The following is a 23,485-nucleotide window of genomic DNA, read 5'->3' as shown; positions in this document are numbered from 1 at the left end:
AGTCCATAAATAACTAATAACCACCACAACCAATTTAACAGTAAATCCCTGCTTTTAATTTACATTATTGTAAAAAGTAAGTACATCTTCCTGATTACACTTACATACTTTTACTTAAGCATGATTTTCTATGCAGTGTTTTTATTTTATTTAAGGAGCATATTGTCTGGTCTGGTATATCAGTTTTTTAAAGTTTCGGGTCTGAAAACTTGATTGTAATCACTCCCACACATGTATGCAGTAGAGCATTATTAACATAACTTTGGAAATAGCATGTTGGTAATTAAGGCAATGCAGAATTGTGACCTTGATTGATAAATTAAATTAGCCAAATAAATCATTTTACGATGCACTCAACCTAATTTAAGAATTCATTTTAAATGATATTATAACTGTGTTCACTGCATTTATTCATAGTTCTACATCACAACGTTTCTCTGCAGAGGTGAAAAATAGCATTTACTGATAAAATGGAAAAATAATGTGAAAGTACTTTACATTTTAAATACAATAAAGTCGTTGAGGAACAAATGATAAAACAATAACATAGAGAGGAAGTCTTTAATCAACAAATATTGTTTATTTCTTGTTACCAAAATACATGATTTATAGTATTTACTGTCCTTTAAAAAATCACATTCATTGCATAATCTTTTAACAAAACTACATTGTTTTTTTTTTAAAAGCACAAAGTACCTTGATTAAATCAAATTCATTTCTCAACAAAGGCGCTGACTGTTGCCTTCAGAGTTTAGGATCAGAAAGGAAAAGAGACAGAGAGAAAAGACGCAGACCTCTTTTAGTTACACAGCTGTCTTCAGTTAAACTGGACTCTTGATTGTGTCGTAACTGGAATGTGTTGAGACTCAAAACAGCAGAGGTTTCGGTTTTTCCCAAGGGAACTCCTCTCTGCCGAAGTGACCGTAGCAGGCAGTGGCTTGGTAAATCGGCCGCTTTAAACCCAGCTCCCTGTGAAACAAAGAGTCCATATTTGAGCGTTTGGTTTACAGATGATTACAATGTTTACAGCTATGAAAAAAACAACGACACATACTTCACGATGACCCCAGGCCTCAGGTCAAAGTTCTTCTGCACTATTTGCAGCAGCTCGTCTTCGTCCTTATTCGACGTGCCGTAGTGAAAAACGGAGATGGAGAGCGGGTGGCTCACGCCGATTGCATATGAGATCTAAAGGTGAAAACAGACAAGACATAAATGCTTTCAGATATTAACATTAAACTATCAGAAAATCTCAGACCCCAATCTGTATCTCACATCCATTTTTAAAGATTATTAACAATGTTTCTTCTTTTTTTTAAAGTGTAAAACGACATGACTAGGCGGCAGTATCAGAGCTCTTTGAACAGTCAAAAAGAGTTTATTTTTTCTGGTTCTTGTGAGTCGTGTACTCATCTGATATATGTTATTATACCCGAAAAGTAAAGTGCCTTCTCTTGTTTCAAGCGGGGTTTTTAAAGATCTAGTTTCTGAACTACTTAGGGAAGGAAATGGCTCTGTATTATAAATGTGAAATGGAAATGGTTTGCAAGTATCAACATGTGTTTCAGTGTCTTTGTCATTCTTTTAAGTGTGTTTATATGTTCATATTTGTTCTGTTGTTATTGGTTTTGCTGCAGGGCACACCCCTGGAAAAGAGGCCTCGGTCTCAGTGGTTTGTCCCTGCTTATAAAACAAAAACTAAAGGATAAATAAAAATGTAAAAAAAATCTCAAAGAACATTTTGTTTGTCTTTTGTAAATAAATATAATGATGCATATCAGCTGTGGTCTGTTTTTCAAACTGTTGAACAAAAAGTAAGCTTCACTCAGGTGTGGACTTCCTCACCTGAACGAGGGCTCTCCTGCACAGTCCGGCTTTGACCAAAGACTTAGCGACCCAGCGTGCTGCGTAAGCTCCGGATCGATCCACTTTGGAGTAATCCTTCCCGGAGAAAGCCCCTCCCCCGTGACCACCCCATCCTCCGTATGTGTCCACAATGATTTTACGCCCTGTGAGTCCGGCATCGCTCTGTTGACAATACAAAGCGTCTCTCAACATGTGCATGTTTGCCCTACAAACACTAAACAATCACACTTTTCTTTTTACTCTTTGACGTAGTCCCTTTCCTCACTCACCTGTGGGCCGCCTTCAAGGAATTTCCCACTGGGTAGGAGATGGTAAATGGTCTTGTCATCCAGGTACTTGGCAGGAACGACAACCTTCACCACCTTCTCCATCAGGTGGTGTCTGATCTCCTGCAGGGTGATGTCCGGCCTGTGTTGCACTGAAATAACCACGGTGTGAACACGCATAGGCTCCATGGCTCCCATGTTGTCTCTGTACTCCACTGTGACCTGCAGGGACGAGAGCAAGAAGACACAAGTGAACCTCTAACTCCATAAGAATTAAACTAGCAGCAAAAGGAAGATGAAGTCAAATGTTTTGAGAGTTGATTGAATGCCTTTTTTTTAAAGAGATAAAGCATGGTGGTAAGGTGTGGTGGCTCACTTGTGATTTGGAGTCCGGGAGAATCCATGGACACTCTCCGGTTCGGGACAGCTCCTTCATCCTGAAGTTGAGTTTGTGAGCCAAAAGAATTGTTAAAGGCATACACTCCTCCGTCTCGTCTGTGGCGTAGCCGAACATCAGACCCTGAGGAGACAAATTAAGTTGTTTTTTTTTTTAAACTTTTTTTGATACAACTGAAAAAACATTTTGGATGAACCTGTTTGTTTGTTTGTTAACCTCTCATGTGGTCAACAACTTCGGTCAGGACTAACAAACTCCGACGGCCTCTCCATAACAGCTGATCAGGTGAGAAGCCAGCTGAGGAAGTTCAAGGCGAGGAAGGCCACAAGGTCCCGACGGCATCAGCTCCAGACTCCTGAAGGACTGTGCAGACCAGCTCTGTGAGGTCCTTCTGCACATCTTCAACCCGAGCCTGAGACTGGAGAGGGTACCGACTCTGTGGAAGACTTCCTGCGTGGTGCCAGTCCCAAAGACATCTCACCCCAGGGAGCCTAACCACTTCAGACCTGTGGCCCTCACCTCTCACCTGATGAAGACCATGGAGAGGATCGTCCTCAACAACCTCCGCCCCCTGGTGACTTCAAGTCTGGATCCTCTGCAGTTCGCCTACCAGCCGAACATCGGGGTGGATGACGCCGTCATCTACCTGCTGCAGAGATCCTGGACTCACCTGGAGAACACCGGCAGCACTGTGAGGGTCTCCAGTGCCTTTAACACCATCCAGCCTGCACTGCTCAGGGGGAAGCGAGAGAGGGCGGGAGTGGACTGTCACCTGGCTGCATGGACAACGGACTACCTCACCAACAGACCACAGTACGTGAGGCTTCAGGACTGTGAGTCTGACATGGTGGTCTGCAGTACTGGGGCCCCGCAGGGGACAGTTCTCTCCCCTTTCCTCTTCACCCTGTGCACCTCGGACTTCTGCCACAACTCTGGGAGCTGCCACCTGCGGAAGTTCTCCGATGACACAGCCATCGCGGGGTGTGTGTCTAAGGGGAGCGAGCAGGAGTACAGGCAGGTCATCATGGACTTTGTCGACTGGAGTGAGCTCAACCACCTTCAGCTCAACGCCAGCAAGACAAAGGAGATGGTGATTGACTTCAGCAGAAGTCGCCCCAGACTGCACCGGTGAACATCCAGGGCTTGGACATCGAGAGGGTGGAGACGTACAAATACCTGGGTGTTCACCTCAACAACAAACTGGACTGGTCACACAACACCGACGTCCTGTACAAGAAGGGCCAATGTCGACTTCACCTGCTGAGACGACTGAGGTCCTTTGGAGTGTGCAGGACTCTGCTACGGACTTTTTATGACACTGTGGTGGCGTCTGCACTTTTCTATGCGGTGGTCTGCTGGGGAGGAGGGAGCACAGAGAGAGACAGGAAGAGACTGAACAGACTGGTCAGGAGGGCCAGTTCTGTCTTGGACTGTCCTCTGGACTCTGTAGAGGAGGTGGGTGAGAGGAGGACGTTAGTGAAGCTGACATCCATCATGGACAACCCCTCTCACCCCGTGCATGACACTGTGGGGGCCCTGAGCAGCTCCTTCAGCAGCAGACTCAGACACCCACCCTGCAAGACAGAGCGCTACCGCAGGTCGTTCATCCCATCTGCAGTCAGACTCTTTAATCAGACAGCATCACCACCTCATGCTACACACTGTGTGTGAAACAAAAGAAACAAAACACTTTTCCTGTGTAGTTACTGTGTAATCTTACATTATTGTATTTTTTTATTTAACTGAATGTAAATATGTTTGATTTGATTTTAACTTCTAGTTTTATTTTTAATAATTATATTCCCGTCCCCTGTTTTCTGGAGCTGCTGTAACGCACAAATTTCCCCCACGGGGGATCAATTAAGTTTATCTTTATCTTTATCTTTAAGAACCTTTGGAGAACTTTTGCTGCTTTGCTAAAGTGCTCATGATGGATAGGCCGGATCTTTGTAACATAACAAAGAGTAAGGTCTTTTTACCTGCTTTTTGTAAAGTGTCTCGAGATAACACTTGTTATGAGTTGATGCTATACAAATAAAAATTTGATTGATTGATTGATTGCTGAAAATGGATAAAAAATGGCTTTTGTCAAATGCTTTCAGAAAGTTTGGACATTTCTGCTTTCTAGTGGCTCACGACACTGAAACACGTTCTTTCAAATCAATTCCTTAAGTACAACAAGAAGAACAAAATCATTTGTCAACATCACAAGCCTGTACTGTCACTTAAACGGACAAATATGCACTCCTGAAAATATCTATATGATTTTTCATATAGGTGTGTATGCATATACATGTATGTGTGTGTGTTTCGATTGGAGCATGAATAGAGCTTTTCTAGTCTTCTGACTACTCAAAGTGTTTTTGCACAGCAGGTCACACCTACACATTTACACACTGATGACAGAGGCTTGCTGTGTAAAGTGACCATCAGAACTAATCCCATTCATACACAATCATACACCGTTGACAAAGCAGCAATTCAAGTGTCTTCCCCAAGGACACATGTGGCTGCAGGAGCTGGGGATCGAACCCCCGACCTTCCGGTTGAAAGACGACTACCAACTGAGCCGCAGCCGCTCTAAATATGTGTCAACATGTCTGTCAAATGAAGTCCTGTATTGTAATGAACTATTGCTCCTTTGTCAAAGTGACTTTGTCTACTCTCCTGACAGCATTTGTGAAAACTTTAAACCCCCCCATGTTGTAGTATACAGTAAAGTATTAAAGGTCTGCACCTGGTCTCCAGCACCAATGTCCTCCTGATCCCGTCCTTCAAACACACAGTCTGAGATCTCCACGCACTGCGGCTCCAGCGCTAACAGCACGTTGCAGGTCTTGTAGTCAAAACCTGCAGATCACAGTTGGATTTCAATCACTTTATTCACTCTGAGTGGTTAAAAAAAAAAAAAAAAAAGGTGATAAATTCTACCGTACTGCACCTTTGGATGAGCTGTCGTAGCCGATGGACTTGATGGTGTTTCTGACCACTGACTGGAGATCCACTATGGCCTTAGAGGTCACTTCACCAACGAGTAAAATCATGCCCGTCTTTGCCACACACTCTGTAATAAAACAGTGTTTGCATTGAAAAAAACAAGCAAATGATGCATAATACAATTAACACTAAATTCATTCAATAATCCAGAGAGTTTCATGACTTTGTAGAACTCTTGACTACCTCTTTAACTAAATCTAAAGCAGCTTCATTAAAAAAAACGTTCACATGTCAAACCACACGAAGCACTCAAACTTGGATATAAAGACCAAAATTCTCATTATAACGTCAGACTCTGTTGCTTCGTCCACCACTTCTGAGTTGTTCTTTTTACGTAATGTGTCTGCCTCCTGAGGCCCCCCCCCCCCCCCCCCCCACCCCTCTGTCCCACAGGGATAATCTCCCGCTGTAAGGTGCACGCAGGATCAAGGAGGTCAGGAGGATTTCAGGGGCAGCCTGCCTGAAACTTTCAGGAGTGCATATTGGACAACCATACTGTTAATAACATGGACCTTGTCTGGTTTCTTAAGCACACTTTTGTAGCCCATCCATGGCACCCTAACCCCATATTGAAAATGCTACCTCTACCAAACTTTCAGTCAACCTAGTAACAGGCAAAGCGGTGCAGCTGAGGCGGGCCTTAAGCCTCCTGACAAGAAGCTACACCGCAGCAGCTTGGAGTCAGATCAGTCATACTAATGCTAAATTCTCATCCATAATGAAATGAAAACAGATGAGTTATAAAGTAATCACCCCTGTGTGGTGTGTGCCGATAAAGACCTGAGCTTTTCACATCTAAATATTTTTTTTTGTACCATGCTGTCAATAATTCTGCTGTCAAAGATATTTTTGATATGGAGTGTTTATGGGACGTCCAGATCTTTTGGAGCCAGCCTCAAGTGGACACATTAGGAATTGCAGTTTTTTGCACTTTTGCATTGGCTTCCCCTTTTCTACACCTGAGGTTTCCGCTTGATGAAAACAGCTTTAAGACTTATTAAAAAAGTCAGTAAGGCTATGCTCCAGTAAGGTTTCGATAAGATAACACCGGTATCAGAAGGACAGAGTACTTACCACAGGCCACTTTAGAGTCTGGGTCTTTGCTCAGGTAGGCATCAAGCACAGCATCACTGATTTGATCACACATTTTATCTGTGAACACAAAATCAGACTCATGAAATGAAGGAACAAGAACAGACGCCCCCATTTGTATACAAAGAGATAAGATTTTTCTATCATAGCCACCCCTTGGGCCCTGTAGACCCCCAATGTTTGAAACTCGTCAGAAAATGCAGCGGCAATGTTTTCTATTGCGCCCTTAAAATTGAGAAAATGTAATCCAGTGTCCTCTAGGAAGCCATGATAGTGAGGGAACATATGATAAGACACTCCCTAGAATACCCTTCCAAAAACAGGATGTAGTTAATAAGTTTCACCAATAAAATGTAATAAACCTCTATGCCGCCCATCTGATCAGGTAAATCTGATTGGGTGCCCTCTCTGTTATAGAATAGAATAGAATTACTTTATCGATCCCAAACTGGGAAATTGTGGCGTTACACCACATTGTTGCCCCGCATATCAAGATAATGCAACGAAGTGGATGTCCTTTCTGGGATAAACTTATTCCTGATGTTTCTTATCCATCATTGCACTACGGTCACTTTATTTATCTCATTTTACCTTTACAGTTATATTGTTTATATTAGTTCTGTTGTTCCATTATTCACCATGCACCTTAATAACTTATCATTTAGTATTTAGCCTACTTGCACATAGCTCTGTATATATATATTTATTTCTTGTTTACTGCACATAGTTCTGTTTACATCTGTTAGTCCGATCACTGTCCACTTATATCTACTCTTTTATATATTTTGTATTTTTAAGTTAAGTTTAAGCTTGAAGTTGTATTTAAATTGACACTTTATATTTAGGTTAAAATGTTTCGTCCACCTGCACTGTTGTTAATTTACTGCTCTGTGTGCCTTTGAATTGCCACCCGGGGACAAATAACGTTTTTTGAATTTGAATTTGAAACTGAAATAGAAGGTACCCACCACCCAGAAAGGTTCCCTTTTCAATAGATAAATGTAATGCTGGGCGCCCTAAGGTGCCGTTTCTGTGGAGGAAAGATAACGCTGTGTGATAATCTGTCTGCTCTGAGGCTCTAGATTAGCTCGTATTCAATAAAAACTTGTTCAAACATGAAATTATACAAATCTATTTTGGTAAGAACAAGTGTGTAGGTGTATTGTTAGAGGATTTTATCAATGAAAACTACTAAAATTCATGTTCACTTATGAAAGCAGAGTGTCATTTTTTCCCGTGGTGTGTTCCCTGGAGGGGGAGTTCAGATTTTTGGAGATACAAGGTCGGGGGGCTCCAAGGACAAATAGTAGGGAATGACTGCCTTAAATAATACAACTTAAATGAAATGATAAGGAGACCTATAAGCTGTTGTTTCTTTCTTTTTTTTTGTATGGTATGCACCATTTTTTATGTTTGTTTTTTTTCATTTTCTCATGATGCTTTTGTCTTGTGCGACGCACTTTGAATTGCCTTGTCGATTAAATGTGCCTTACAGATTAATTTGCCTTGGGGTTGCATGTGAGGTGCAGGAAATAAAAGGCAGTTTCCCTCTGAATCTACGATGCCCTTTAAGTAGAAAAACAGAGCGACCTCTGTGCAGTGTTGTCCACAGTGGCCTTAAATTCGAGTAAATATGAAGCAGTGCCCTTCAACTGAATAAAATAAAATAACTAACAAGGTTTCTTTCGATGGTGTCTTTCGGGTGAAGAAAATATGATAATGTGACCTTACAGAAGTCAAAAGTTCATGAAGTATCGTTTAAGGTTTCTCTTCAAATGGTGAAACACGAAGCAGTGCCCTTGAGATCGCCCTCTTAGTAGAGCTGGGAAATTAATAAAGTTTCAATAACAGTTATGACTTCCTATAAAAATAGCACTGAGCACTGCCAAGGTACCCTTGAGCAAGGCACTGGGCAGCCCCTTCACTCTGACATCTCTCCATTAGTGCATTTCAGTATGATCCTGTTTGTGCATGCATGTGTGTGTGTGTGTGTATTTCAGCCTGTGTGTGTGTAGCATGTCTCAATAACGAAGTGTAAAATGTAATTCCCCCTCGCGCTTTTAATAAAGTATCTTATCTCGTGATGCATTTTGATTATAATCAAATAATAATTTTAATATTTTAATATTTTAATTATATCATTTTTAATTTGAATTGTTTTTGAATTAAGTGTTTTGTTTTGTTTGAATTAAATGCTTTGTGAAAGAGGGGGCAGATATTATAAGATTAGTCTTCTTTCTGCTCCTTTTCATTCAAAATATGAGATTTTATGTTTGTTTGTTTTTCTTAACTTTATTGTTTGTTTGAATTAAATAAAATTTACAAATAAAAAAATAAAAAAAATAAAAAAATATTTTTTTTTATTCAAAAAGTTGGCCTAAAAATGCGTAGAGATTTACAAGTTCCCTATGTGTACATTGTTACATAGCAGGAGCATTTATAGCCTATTTGAATTATAACCTAGAGGTCAAACTATTAAACATTGTAGCTGTGGATGTCTATCAGGCACTCTGTTGTTTTTTATAAATGAAAATACTTCCACATGAAGTAGCAATATGTTGCATTCAAAGTCTGAGCACCCCTTCCGCCCTTTATACAGACACATTGTATGATGTCCTGACATGTCCCATTCAGAGTATAAAAGCATCATAAACACGTTAAATACAGTTACCGGAGTGTCCCTCTCCAACAGACTCCGACGTGAACAGGAAAGTCTTCCCGCTGCGGGTTCCGCTCGGGTTCATCTTCAGGCTGGTCGCTGCACCAAAAAGTTTAATTGATATTCAATAAGCTTTAAAGGTGTCCGAGCAACGTCTCGCGGTGAAATCAAAGCAGCTTCTGATATCACCGACAATTACACTGTACGAGGAAGTAATGATTAACTCTGCAGGGTCGAGCTGATCTGACACATCTGCGCGGTCGACACGAGGATTTAACGGAAACCTATTGACGACGGAAGAGACTTGAAGGCATCATGCTTATAAAACTACAACTCCGGGGTCTTATTCCTCCTCCGTGGTCGTTTTGCTGTGTCTCTGTCTGTGTGCTGGTAAAGCAGGAATGTGGGTTAGAATCCTTCAGGCAGCAGCCAGGACAGCCTCAAGATGGCGCTGTAATGACGTAACAAGTGAGGGGATATTGAAAAAAAAAAACACAACTTTGTGTCAAGAGAAATTACAAGTTTGCTTCCTTTATTACATCTTTATCATCATTTTTCCATCTTCTAGATAGATAGATAGATACTTATTATACAACCCAATTATCCACATGCTTTTGAAATTTAAATAATGTTTCTTTGTATAATATTAAAGGCTTTATATGCGTGTTTTTTTTTTTTTTTTTACGATAATAGAAATCAAGTATCTCCTCTGAAAATAACTCTGTGAGTCATGACTGTCTACAATGGGTGTAACACCCGAGTCCCACTGTCTGTGATGTTTTCAGAGTTTTCAGAGTCCTATCTTCACTTTGTTTACATCGCCAGGACGGCCGGCTGACTCCTCCCCTCGTGTATAAAAGTTGTTTAATTGAGGGACTAGAGAAAAGAAGAATAACATACTGTACTCACTGCTTAACTGTGTTTCTAGATCACGCTCATTTCAGGTAAATTTACATGCAGTGTGAAGATACGAGCGTAATAAAGACACAACAATGCAGTGTGAGTTGTTTTGGTTTCATGCTGGTGCTCAAGGGCGACATCTGCTGGATCAAAAAAAATCGCATATAAAGCCTTTAACAAAAGAGCGGGTTAAACACCTTGCAGATGGAGATTTAAAAAGTATGAAGAGAATATAAAATACAATCATTTCAGTAGATTCAAACAACCAACAGTTTTTTTTTTAATTTAGCCTCCTAACATGTGACTTCACTTTTGTGTCCTGTTGTTTTTTTCATTCCTACAAACCTTTATTTCAGTAAAATTTGAATTAACACATTTTAGTTGGATTACAGTGTTTTCAAATGGGGTAATTCCTACTTTTATATAATTGAATAATAACATTGCTCATGTCGTTTTGTTACCATCATGCAGGCTACAGTTGGTCCTTTTCCTCCCTGCGCTGCACTTCACACTCGTCCTACTTCCCCATTTAGAAAACTGATGATACACAGGCTACTGTTACACACACAAACACACACACACACAAACACACACACTGTTGCAATGCATGAGGGGGAATAAGAGACAGAATGCATACCTAACTTCACGGTTAATTTTATTCTAAATTTGCAAAAACAAACATGCGGCTGCTTTGAATAAAACTTGAAACGAGCTTTGGACCCTAAGCACGTGACAAACAATGTTTACTGAAGTGAGCAATCAAGTCAGAAGACGGGTCCTTTTCTCATTTACTTCCAAACAATTTAAGTTTTTTTTTTTGCTACCAGTGGAGTCGCAAACTACTGGCCTTTAGAAAAAAAGCACGTTTAAGTTTCACATGAGCTTTTCAGATCGGAGATTGAGGCTTCCTTTTATACAAATTATGCTCAGAGTAAAATAAATGTCTGCCTTGTTGTGGGATAAATTAGTCCTTCTCCAAAGTCCGTCATCATCTGGAAACTATTCATGTGTTTCAATTACATTTTTTTAATAACTTACTGTAATGTTAAATGTTTTGACCTACGAGAGCTCAGCCTCTGGGGACCATGAATGTTTGCACCATTTCAACCCAAGCATGAACGCAGTTTAAATACGTCTATTTGCATACATGAGCTGCCAGTCGTTGCTACTGAAAAAACAAGCTGCACACACACACACACACACACACACAGAGAGAGAGAGAGAGACACACAGGATGAGGAAATGAAGCAACTGGAGTGACTTCACTCCTTTATTGCTTTGCGAATAGCAGTGTGTCGAGAACAGAGCCCTTTGCCCTGAGAGATATCAGCCCAGACCTGGCCTGCATCCGAATCAGCTGATGGTGAGTTAAATCGCACAGAGCCGAGACTAAAGAGACGCTTTAAAATGATGTGTTGCTTTTGGAAAATGTAACAGCCGGAGGTCAGGATGATCTGCTGATATTTCTGTACTTGTGTGAATGTGCTCCATGAAAAGCAGGAAATGAAAGTACTGCCTGTTGATGTTCAGAGTAAATCCAGTTCTGTGTGGCGTTGGTACTCTCGCTTTAGTGAAGCCAATGAGACTTTGATTGAGGCAGCAGGTTAGTTAATGTGTAACACGGTAAAGGTGCAACCTTTAGCAGACATTCAGCTCGTACTGTTTGACTGAAACAGTAAGAAGAAGACCAGATCTCTGTGTTTGTTTATTCAGCTTTTAAACAGGACTTTGTTGAGGTTTTTTTAATTCTTTATATGAAGTTGATTAGTTGGTTGTGACCGTGAGAGTGCTGCTATGGTAAGTGTTGTACTTTTAATACATTTTAAATAAAGCTTTAATCTGTGACACAGGCCCTTCTAGGTGTTATCTCCGTTGATTTCCTCTCTGATCTTTAATCCTCAGTGATTCTGTACATGTCTGTCCGTATTTGTTAAGCACGTTCACGTCGAAACAGGAGGGTTAAAGGTTTTCATGTGACTCTCACACCGGCTGCTTTCACTGCTGAGAAAGCATCTCTTCCTGTTAACTCTACAGGAAGTGAGGTTTGGTCATTGAAAGTTATGGCTGTTGAAACAGACGTTATTCCTCAAACATTTGACTTTCCTCTGTCAGTGTTGTTTTCATTTATAATTTATGATATACTCTGTTGTGTCACCAGCACTCAGCACCAACAACATGACAGATACTTTGATCTACAACCTATTGGCCGATAGAATAATGGATGGTATCTCCTATTTATCACATTTTTTTTGAATGTACAAAATAAGTTATCTTGGTGTTTGACAAATTATTGAGCTTTAAGCTTTTCATTCATTTTCTGTATTTCCTGTTTTTCTGTATGATTGCTTGTTTCTTCTTCACTTCTCTTTTCACATGTTGTACACAATTTTAAATCATTGAACTTTTTTATTATGTTATGGAAGGCATCTCGCGACCTCCCTCTCAGTTTTCTCACGACCCCCCCCCCCCCCCCCCCCCAGCGGGTCACAACCCCCACTTTGGGAACCACTGGGATAGGATACGATACTGTATGATATGATATGATATGATATGATATGTGTATCCTGCATGGTTTATGTCTTTTCACCTGTGGCTACTTCCCCGTCTTCTTCATTACCGTCATGATATTTCTATTTGTAGCTTTTTGACAATGTTTGAATTTGTTTTGTTTTTTAGGACAATGGATGAAAATGAGCCTTTTGTCTAACTCTGGCATATTTACAGAGATGTTTATTAATATGCACTGTCCCTGTAAAATAAAAAATAAATACAATAAAAAATATGATATGATACGATACAAAGGATAGGGTAGGATACTATGATATGATATATAATATAGGATACAATATGTGGAATAGGATACTAAATGATTTGAGACAACATAATATGAAATAATACACTTTATTGTCCTCTTGGATAAACATGTCTTGGACTCTTGAGCAGCAGAATCAATAAACAAACACCAGTAAATGTGCAGTATGGGTTATGTACAATGACCTTTGACCTGCTCTTTTGTAAAGATAACATTTGTTATGAATGTGTGCTATACAAATAAAGATTGTTTGATTGAACAGAAACGACGATCTACATGAAAACATGGAAGCACCGATGTAAAAAAACAAACATTTTCATTACTATCTAACTGAAACGTTTCACAGTTATTAACATATACAATGTATTTTTTATAAGTAGGCTACTCTTCCCCCTCCACTTTTCCACTTGAGCTTCTCTAACAAGTGTATTTTCACAAATGTTGAATCCATGAGAATGGCGTTTTCTTATGAAGCAGACTTGAGTAAGATATACACCGTTCAATATCTTCATGTCGTCTCCTCAGGCTGACTCATACCCTCAGGCGCCGGCCTCCGGCTCGGCCGCCAAACTGGACCATGTGCAGGGTCAGGTGAACGAGGTGAAGGTTATCCTGTCAGACAACATCAGCAAAGTTCTGGAGAGAGGAGACAGGTTAGACGATCTGATGGGCAAGACTGACGACCTGCAGGCGTCTGTGAGTATCTCCTGTTCATGACTTCAATTCTTATAAATGACCCATTAAAACAAACAAACAACAAGGGTGTCAGCTTTATGTGAGATCGTTAACTATGAGGTGTCATCAGAGGCGCTGCTTGTCAACTATTTTTAAACTCACAAGAGTAAAGCTGTCTCGAACCTTTCTGACAGTCCTGTAGACGAGTTCATCAAAAAGGTATTTCTCCTTTAAATATCAAACATCTGTTTAAGGACAAAATGACAAACGTTTTGAAAAGGCAAAACTTGGAAATCGTTCAATAGAGGAAACCCTATCACTATCTGACGACCCTTACAAGTCTTACCTGAGGACTCTTCATAGTAACCTAACCTCTAGTTTTTGAACCAGTGGTCTGAACTACCTGTATGAAAATAATTCAGAAGACTTTCCACCTCTCCTCCGTAATGAAGACGTGTGAGAGGTGAAACACAAGATCTTCAACCAAGTCCAGCTACCTTTGGATCACGCTTCAAACTGACTTATTGAATAGTTTTCTTACATTTTGGTCCTCTGTAATCCAGCCTGAAACCAGCCTTCTGCTGTGGTCAGGATAATCCAGATTTTATTTTGGGATTCAAGTCATCCTTTTTCCTCTGAAAAGTTTTTTTTAAACAATACAAACCTGATATTTTATCCAGTTAATAAAACGGATTTGATTACCAGATTTGACCAGATTACGTTCTGTTTTCTTTGAACAACCTGATTTCAAGATTTGATCCTATTTTATAGCTTTAATCATGTTGAATTTCAAAGTCTTCTGGATCACCTGATCTTGAATGTAAGTGCATTACCGAATCCTGATCACTCTTATCCAGGTTAAATCTTTAGAACAACAGGACCCCAAAACAGTCAAAAGACTTTAAAGGGGACATGTTATTAAAAATCCACTTTGACAGTGTTTTTGAACATTTATTTGGGTAACCTGAGTGTCTACAGACCCACAAAATGTGAAATAAATCCATCCAGTCCTTTGTTTGTGGTCTGCATAAGTCTTACAACACAGAGAAAAATGCTCCGTTTCAAATGTGCTCTCCTTGTGATGTCACAGTGGGATTCTGGTAAAAAAACAAATCCCCTCCCCTCCCCTGGTATCTCCACCCATCGACTCCACCCCCAGCCTAGAACAAAACTTTTGCGCAGGTCTGCCATTTTTATTCTCTCTACAGAGGAGTGATGTCTACCGGGGAAAACTCAGGGGGCGGGGCTCATCGCATTTAAAGAGACACACACACCAAAACGGAGCGTTCTGAGAGAGCTGGTTTATACAGGGTCACAAACCTCCTCTGGTGCTTGATTCATGTTATATTTTGACCAAAGCACATCACAGATGTTTCATTTAGACCACAGGGGGACTGTTTGAAAAGGTGGAGAAGGGGGGGATAATATGTCCTCTTTAAAAGGTCTAGTGTCCCTTCAGGTAAAAGAGGAATCTGAAAACGTCTTCCGTCACTTGATATCATTTTTTTCCCTCCCCCCCCCCTTCAGGCCGACTCATTCCAAAGAACGTCCACGCGGGTCGCCAGGAAATACTGGTGGAAAAACATAAAGATGATAATCATCATCTGTGTGGTCGTTCTCATCATCCTCATCATCATCATCCTCGCCGCCACAGGGGTGATTTAAGCGATCACCGTTTGCTCGTTCACCAGCTCAGGATTCAACGTTTTTTTTTTTTTAATTCAATGTTATCTCCACCTGGTGTGTATTTGATCATGCCAACAGGTCTCACATTTCAAGATAAATATATATTCGTGTACATTTTGAAGCAGACGTGATTTTGTAGCGTCTGCAGGTTTTATTAATTAGGTTTCTTTATGTCCAGCGCTGATGTCGTGAAAATCTACCCGTTCAAATCTTGGCTGAAATGTTTCCTGAAACACTCCACACTGATATTTGATATTTCACAAAGGATCACAAACTCAATTAGTATTTTATTGTTTTTATTGTTGCATTTCTTATTGTTTAATTACCTGTGTATATATATATATACTGAATGTTGTCAAACTCTGTAATAACATGTGTATTATATGACTGATGGCTATGATGGGGAGGATAAATAGCGACAAAGCGTTTTTTTTGTTTGTTTTTTTTTGCTACCACATTATTGTATATATATGTGTGACCCCCCCCCCCCTCCCCCTCCTCCCAATTAGTCTATGATTTCCGTTTATGGAATAAATGAAGCAATTCACAAGAAGCATATAAGAACAATAAATACAAAAACATGAAGGGATGAGGAACGCAAACTGCAGGAGTCTAAATAAATGCAGAACACCCCAAAGAATCCAAAACGACTTAGAGACACAACGAATACTTCGGTAAGTTTAGAGGACAAATGTTTCGTAGGTCAAAGTGCTCCTCGTTTATTTTCTTACGATCTGCTTAGAGATCTTTGCTGGATACCATCATCTGTGTGTGGCCAACGCTGTCTTTTATCACTCTGACACCTGTGGAAAACAAACAGAAACACACGAGTTATAGACGAACGACTCCCAAGGTTTCACTCTAAAATAAAATAAAAAAAGTATAGGAATCCCCCGTGTTTATTATGTCCAATGTAAAAGCAAAAAGCAAACTGAGGAGAATTATTTTACAGTTAAAAAAAAATTATTAGTTAGTCCATAAGCTAGAAATCCTGAAGTGCAATAAATTGAAGACGTCAAAATTACTAAATGGAAGAAACCTTCAATTGGTCAAAAATTAAAATACACATTTAAAGAAAAGCATTACATGCAAATTACGGGAGATGTAGCGACACTCTGATTCTTCTTTGTTTTACATCAAAAAAAGGTTATAAGAGGAAAAATTGTTACAAGAAAATTAACAAATGAGGAGTCTCTTCCATCGCTGTCAGTAACACAGAACAGAGCAAATACATGTACACAAAGTAAAAGCACTTTATCCCCCAACACGGTAGCATCCAGGTTTTAGCTCATGGACTACTGGCTACAAGAGCTAAATAAAGAAACAAGCGTTTAAGATTAAGATTAGGAATGCATGTGTATATTAACAACTGGAAAGTCCAGAGAAAGCTGTACGTATCCTTTGAAAAGCAAATAGTTAATTGTATTCATTTTATTTACAGATTACTTGTGGGGGGGAGTAAGGGCCTGTAAAAAATGACAATTACATGTGTATATTTTACGTTTTACATTAACAACACTTTCAAACAACTTAAAAATGGAAAGAAAGATGACAAAGCTGGACGTGTCCCATATTGATTTTTTTTTTTTTTTTTTTGAGATTAGAAATGCTGATACAGGATGTTGTAAGACCATACCAAATGGCAGCATTCGAGAGCGTATGCTTCTCGTACCCGGTCCGCATTGAGCGGGCCCTGAGAGTATCTGGGAGTCAGCTCATGGCCTGCAAGGAAGCTCCGCTGGCAGGTACAAACAAGGTATGTCAGAGTTAGGAGACAACATACTTCCTTTTCTGTTTCCTTGCACATCCTTAACTTTGGCAACTGTAGTAGCAGTACTTTACCTGTTAACTTTACAGTTTAAAAAAAGAGAAGAAAAAAAAAAAACGAAGGTGCAAAAGAGGCAGCAGAAGGCCGGCTGTTAAAATAAATCACCACAAAGAGTGTAGCCTCTATGTTACCACTACTGTAAGGAAATTTACAAGAACAAATTACACATAATGTTACCAAAAAACACCAAAGTCAATAGATCTACTTTTTAAGTTTACGGTAAGTGGAGTATTTCTGTCTTTACATACCTACTTGAAGAAGAGGTTTTCACTCTTTAATACGGCTTGTAACTGTTGGTGTGACCACCACGCCGTGGCGACTTGCCATATCCACCAGATTGATCTACAGGTGTGGCACAAAATTTAATTTCAGACAATTTTATGGTTGAAAAAAATAAATGAAATAACTGACATGAAACTGAAGCGTATCAGGGTGTTTTATTGAAGGGTTTTCTTACTGTTGTAGTCACCATATCCATAATAGTTGTTGTAACCAGGGTAGTCATAGCCACCATATCCTCCATAGCCTTGATTACTGTAACCATAATTGTCATAATTGCCATAGCCTTGATTCCAGTAGTTGCCGTAACCCTGGTTCCAATTCTGATTGGGACCTGAAATTCAACAGGATTTAAATTTAATCACATTTCATCAACACATCACCTCACATCTGTTTCACTAAAACTGCAAATTCAAAATCGACAGAGGCTCTCTTCATGTTGCTCTCTCTTGAAGAGTTTATCGTCTATTTTTAATAGGATGGGACCGTTTATTAATAATTGGACATGATGCTGTATTCGAGGACACATTAAACTAGTGATTAAACTTGTTAGGAAAATGTTTATTGAAGTCATAAATCCAGTTTCCAAGACGGCTCATTTTCTCAGACTTCTTTGCAACGGTTTAGTCGCCCCCTGCTGGCCTTTAGAGGGAATGCATTTTGAAGCTACTTCTGCTTGGCTTCACACTTCACACCAGGAGGCTACATCACTTTTTTTTTTTTTTTTTTTACAGTCTCTGGTTATCACAGCAGAACAGGAATATCAGTGACAAAAAAAACAGATAAGTGGAGGTTTCATGGGGGGGGGGGGGGGCAGTAACATAATGAGCCCTTGCTATACTTTGAACCCATTTAGTTAACATCAGTACTGTGCTTACGTCTTAGGCCACCATTAGCTTTGTCGTTTTAGCAAAGTTTTAAAGAACGTCTGTATTTAGTAGTCAGTCTCTTTATTAAGAAAAAAAAAAAACAGAAATTACATTCAACATGTACACGCACACACACACACATAAAGAAAAACAATTTTCAGAACAACCTGGCTTCTACAGGCAAAAGTCAATATTGAGTGCGGCTGCCCTTTGCACTTCCCACATCTTGCGTTCTTATGGAAAGACTGTCTTGAGTAATCTTTATTACACCAGGTTTTCACCACACATACCAGCGTTCTTCTTCAGAGTCGGCCTGTCTGTTATTACTTTATCTTTCCAGGTGATCCCACACTGCCTTTCATAAAGTTCAGGTCTGACTGTCAGTGTGTTATCAGCGGTTGTCAATCCAAAGGCGGTGTGTTTGGGATCACTGAGGCTGCTTACACCTTGCATTAACATCCGTCCTGGGCGATCTGACAACCAGCTGACAGCACTGGAGTACAGGCGTTTTACACTTTGCATTAACGATGTATTTTAAGCGCTCTCACATCATCTCAATCTCAAAAAGGACTGAATGAGTCATTGTTTACACCCGATTGGAGGCAGCATTGTTCTCCCAGTTGAGCGGGCGGTCCTCAATGCATCAGCGTTTACACTACCAAACCATTGTGGACAAATGCGTGCAAGACCTACTCAGGACACTTTGGGTTGTGTTCACATCTAATGTTAACGTAATCCACTTGTTATCAGAGATCACTCAGGACGGATGACGTAAGGTGTAAAGAGCCTCATCGACACGCTGGAAAATAAAACCGCTCCCAATCATGTTGTCCAGAAAAATGAGTTACATATAAATAATTAAAAACCTGTCGTTACTTTTCAGCATTCACCGTGATCCCATCAATTCAGACCATGTCGTCAACACTACAGACATGCAACCCCAAACCATGACAGACCCCCCTTCCCCCCCACCCCCCCCACGTTTCACTGAAGGCAGCGAGCACTCGTTCTTCCATCTCTTCTTCTCACACATCGTCGACACTGGACCCCAAAAAATGTCAAACTTGGATTCATTAATCCATTATCCATTTTCTTTCCAACCTTTGTAAGCGTTTGCATAACTTAGCCTTTCCACCCTTTCCGTAAAAGCTGCTTCTTGGGTGCTAACCCTTCCACAAAGACACTTGCTGTTCAAGCTTCTTCGGACCGTCGAAGGGTTGCACTCGGCATCCTTATCGCGCGATGAGCCGGCTCCTCGCTGAAGTTCTTCTGGACTCTCAAAAGAAACTCTGAGAAAACTTCTCACCACATGTTGACAGTCTTCAAGTCAAAATATTGGACTTCCACTCATTTCCCTTTGAGAGTGGCCATGCCGAGTCAATGTCCGTCACATTTTGAAAGCAATGATGTGATGAAAGTTTATCTTACAACCAAAACCATGAATCTAATGGTGGCCTAAGTCTTTTTGCAGAGTACTGTGTATTCCCTCCCAAAATAATCCAACCCTATTCTTCTATCAAATTCATGTTTTCATCATAAAGAAGAAGATTTGATGCGTTCTTGTGTGTCTTCTTAACCAGTTAAATCACGACATCAAGCCATCAATCATTTTTAAATTTGTCGGTTAGCTAGCGACAGCCACTTTTTAACATTTAACTCCAACAGCTCTCAATGAAAAGTCCAACCTGCCGGTCCTATTTAACTCTGAAACAAGTTCAAGCAGCTAGTTAATATCAACATTTAGTTTCATCTCAACTCTAGAGAAACAAATAAGATATGATTAAATAGGTCCAACATCATAATCTCTTATCTTTGTATTTATGTGTCATAATCTGCTGTTTAGTAAACATTACTTTATTTAGCTCTTTACATGTAACACGAACACGTTCTTCACTTACCGCCACCTCTTCCTCGAGACCTGGATGAGTATCCGCCTCGGCCTCCCCAGTACTGCTGCTGCTGGTACTGCTCCTTGGACATGGCCACTTTTATTTCACACTGAAGAAACACGGACGATGTAGATTTATTTACTGAGTGATCGTCTATCACGCCCCAAACAATAACCAGGGTTTTTTTTTTTTTTTAATTTGAAATGTAAAGGAAGAAGCCCGTACCTTGCTGAGTCCGATATTGTGGTACTTCTTCTCCATGATCAGCTTAACTGGCTCCTCCTCTTTGAAAGTGATGAAGCAGAAGCCTCTCCGCTTGTTTGTCTTGTTCTCCATGGGGAGTTCGATTGACTCCAGCTGTTTGATTAAATGATGTTAATAAAAAGGACAGGGTCCACGTTCATTAAAGCACAAAGTCGTACACATAAAGAAAGACGTTCACCTCTCCGAAGGCACCAAAGTACTCTCTGACTTTCTCCTCAGGAGTGTCCGGAGAGAGACCGCCGACGAAGATCTTCTTCACCGGCTCCTTACTCTTCATGGCCTTGGCTTTTTTGGGGTCAATGACCTTTCCATTCAGTTTGTGCTCCTTCTGCAAGGCAACCTGCACAACAAAACACATGACGAGTAAAAGCAGGATCACTGAAAGATCATAACTTCTTGATTCAACTTTGTGTTTATTATTGTTTTTGTACCAAAACACCAACTCAGAGTCTTTATATGTGTGAATTAACTCTGCACTATCTGCTTTTTTAAAACACAGCTGTACATATATAAACAACACGACTTCAGAAGGTCAACACTTTCTTATATTCAGGTCTAATTACAGATTTGTTTCCTCAACTGTTTATAGGTCCTTGTTTAAATTTCATATATATTTTTATCCCTGCACGGGTTATGTACATTTCTTGTATAAGTCTATTTTTAATTGCACAGTTTAAGTTTGATTCATCTAGGGGGATTCTTTAAATCTTGGGAGGGGGGGGGGGGGGGGTCGGGGGTCGGTTTTGTGGTTTAATTTGTAACAAATGTTTCATGTCATGTACGTCTTTGTAACCTGCTACTGGATGCTTTGAATTTCCCTCATGATCAATAAAGTATCTATCTATCTATCTATCTAATGTGCTTGTCAATAAACCAGATTCTGATTCTAGTTGCCTCTTAATTCAGACATTCGGGTTATTAATTCCATGTTTTTGCCTCTCTCATTTATCATGTATTTAAATCATAGGACCAGGCACTTAGTTTCCTTGAAACTGGTGCGAGGTCGGAACAGATTCTGAAAACATACTTATTATATCTGACAGCTTCTTTTTCCATGTTATGCTTACAGCAGCATGAAGCTTGGTTAGTGCTTCATGCATATCATATAACCACGGCTTATTGCAGCCGGATAATACTCGGCGTGGAGAACTCCACAGACTGAATTAAAACTCCCTGAACTTATTCCACTTGGAGCTTTCCGTTCGATCTCGAGGGACAGACGGCGTGAGACCCTTGAACAGTGCCTGTGTTTTTAAAATCTTAAAGTTCTTAAAGTATTGTTTTCATTGTTGCGTCACAGCTCCCGCGCTTTCTTTTTTTATATATTGAAAACACTATGTTTGTTAATCTGTACTGTCACTTCATTGTAACTGTTCTTTTGACATGACATGGGGCCGCAGTAGCTCAGTCTGTAGGGACTTGGGTTGGGAACCGGAGCGTTGCCGGTTCAAGTCCCGGTGCGGACCAAATATGGAAGTTGGTCTGGTAGCTGGAGAGGTGCCAGATCGCTTCCTGAGCAAGGCACCAAACACCGGTGACATCTCTCCATTAATGCATGTCCATATGATCCTGTTTGTGCATGTGTGTGTTGCATGATTTACAGAGTGTGAAAACAAATAAAGTAAATGTTGCTGCTGACCCTCTTGGCCAGATCCTGACCTCAATGGGTTCTTTATCTGTTACAATGACATGTGCCTGTGTTTTTAAAATCTTAAATTGTTGTTTTAATTGTTGGGTCACAGCGTCCCACACTTTCTTTTTTTTAATTGAAAACACTATGTTTGTTAATCTGTACTGTCATGTTGCTGCTGACCTCTTGACCCGGTCACCCCCTTTGTGAAAGAGATCCTGACCTCAATGGGTTCTTTATCTGGTTAAATAAATACCTTTTCAACACTCTCAGGATCTTTGAAGAGCACAAAGCCAAAGCCCCTTGAACGACCGGTCATGGGGTCCAGCTTTAATGTGCAGTCTACGACCTCTCCATACTTGGAAAAGTAGTCTTTCAGGTCCTTCTTGGTGGTGTCCCAGCTGAGTCCTCCTACAAACATCTTCCTGTCAAAATTGAAGGCGACAACTGAGAAACGGCACTTTTGTTTTTTGTGTGTACAAACGCAGCTTGTGTGACATCTGGATGGCAGCATTGAAAGAGAAGAAGAAGAAGAAGAAGAAGAAGAAACCGTACCCCTCGTCCTCCTCGTTTTTACTGGCGTCGATTCTTGATCCCTCGGCCTCGCCCCCCATCAGGCCACAGTCCCCGGCCGCAGACATCGGGTCATCACTGTTTGCTTCTCCGTCTTCTTCCATCCTCATCATGGCCGTGTCTTCACTGAATTCATAATCTTCCGACATATTTTACCTTTTTACGGTTCTAGCTGAAGTTCTCCAAAAAAAAAAATCACCTCCAGCTACGTCAGAAGCAGCTAGTTAGTTAGCTTTCTGTGTGTGGGATAATGTTCCTCTATAACTCTAAAGGTTTAGTAAGAGTCAAGTTAGTGGAAGTAAATCGAATTGATGTCTAATTTTAGGCCGAATGTGTTGCAGTAAGGCAGAATTTGGTGTCGCTAGCTGCGATTTGAGAGTAGATTTTTTTGGGCTTCAGTTTGTTTTCATCGCAGCCTCTTTTCCTTTTACTTCTTCTTCTTCTGTTTTTTTTGTGTTTTTTTTAGGTTTAATGGCGGTCGGCAAAACAACGGATTCGCGCATTTCCGCCACCTACCGGTCTGGAGTTTGGATCAGAATAAGATTAAGATGAAATAATCCTTTATTTATCCCACAGCGGGGAAATGTACAGTGTTAAAAATGAAATAAAATAAGAATGTACAAAAAAATAGATAGATACTAAAAATAAAAAATAATAATATATCTAATAATATATCTACTTTTCTACATAAATTATAAATAAATTAAAAACAATTATTTAAATAAATTAATAAAAAATGATATCTCCTCAATCTTTTCAGTTTTTCTAAGTTGCCGAAATAAAAATCTATAACATTTATTCTC

General features: G+C 40.1%; 3 protein-coding genes across 11 annotated transcripts; 1 reads left to right on the top strand and 2 right to left on the bottom strand.

Moving 5' to 3' along the window:
* Positions 1-547: 547 nt before the first annotated feature.
* mat2al (methionine adenosyltransferase II, alpha-like) lies at positions 548-9,660 on the bottom strand. Its single transcript, XM_061061281.1, has 9 exons — positions 9,290-9,660; positions 6,601-6,678; positions 5,471-5,593; positions 5,267-5,379; positions 2,509-2,652; positions 2,136-2,354; positions 1,846-2,028; positions 1,055-1,188; positions 548-969 (listed from the first exon to the last, which is right to left on the bottom strand). Exons 1-9 carry the CDS (start codon positions 9,360-9,362, stop codon positions 867-869), a joined length of 1,170 nt encoding a protein of 389 aa, XP_060917264.1. The 5' UTR covers positions 9,363-9,660; the 3' UTR covers positions 548-866.
* Positions 9,661-11,383: 1,723 nt separating this feature from the next.
* On the top strand, positions 11,384-15,778 carry si:ch73-234b20.5 (uncharacterized protein LOC449923 homolog). 2 transcript variants are annotated; one of them, XM_061061695.1, is made up of 3 exons: positions 11,384-11,540; positions 13,515-13,685; positions 15,192-15,778. In XM_061061695.1, exons 1-3 carry the CDS (start codon positions 11,538-11,540, stop codon positions 15,327-15,329), a joined length of 312 nt encoding a protein of 103 aa, XP_060917678.1. In that variant the 5' UTR covers positions 11,384-11,537; the 3' UTR covers positions 15,330-15,778. The 2 variants fall into 2 exon arrangements, with proteins under 2 accessions (XP_060917678.1, XP_060917679.1); XM_061061696.1 differs by lacking the exon at positions 11,384-11,540 and adding an exon at positions 11,774-11,974.
* On the bottom strand, positions 15,553-23,112 carry hnrnpd (heterogeneous nuclear ribonucleoprotein D). 8 transcript variants are annotated; one of them, XR_009676332.1, is made up of 9 exons: positions 22,665-23,112; positions 22,366-22,534; positions 20,658-20,819; positions 20,441-20,572; positions 20,225-20,324; positions 17,636-17,791; positions 17,427-17,520; positions 16,987-17,088; positions 15,553-16,153 (listed from the first exon to the last, which is right to left on the bottom strand). XR_009676332.1 is itself a non-coding variant. In XM_061061689.1 (8 exons), the coding sequence occupies exons 1-7, from the start codon at positions 22,829-22,831 to the stop codon at positions 17,453-17,455; spliced, it is 954 nt and encodes a 317-aa protein (XP_060917672.1). In that variant the 5' UTR covers positions 22,832-23,112; the 3' UTR covers positions 15,553-17,088; positions 17,427-17,452. The 8 variants fall into 8 exon arrangements, 5 of the variants coding, with proteins under 5 accessions (XP_060917672.1, XP_060917673.1, XP_060917674.1 ...); XR_009676333.1 differs by having other exon boundaries at positions 17,431-17,520; XR_009676331.1 differs by having other exon boundaries at positions 16,987-17,520.
* Between the last annotated feature and the right edge of the window lie 373 nt (positions 23,113-23,485).

Source organism: Labrus mixtus, chromosome 17, assembly GCF_963584025.1.
Source record: "Labrus mixtus chromosome 17, fLabMix1.1, whole genome shotgun sequence".
NCBI lineage: Eukaryota > Metazoa > Chordata > Actinopteri > Labriformes > Labridae > Labrus > Labrus mixtus.
Note: the sequence above shows the minus strand (reverse complement) of the source record. Positions and strands in the feature narration are given on the sequence as shown.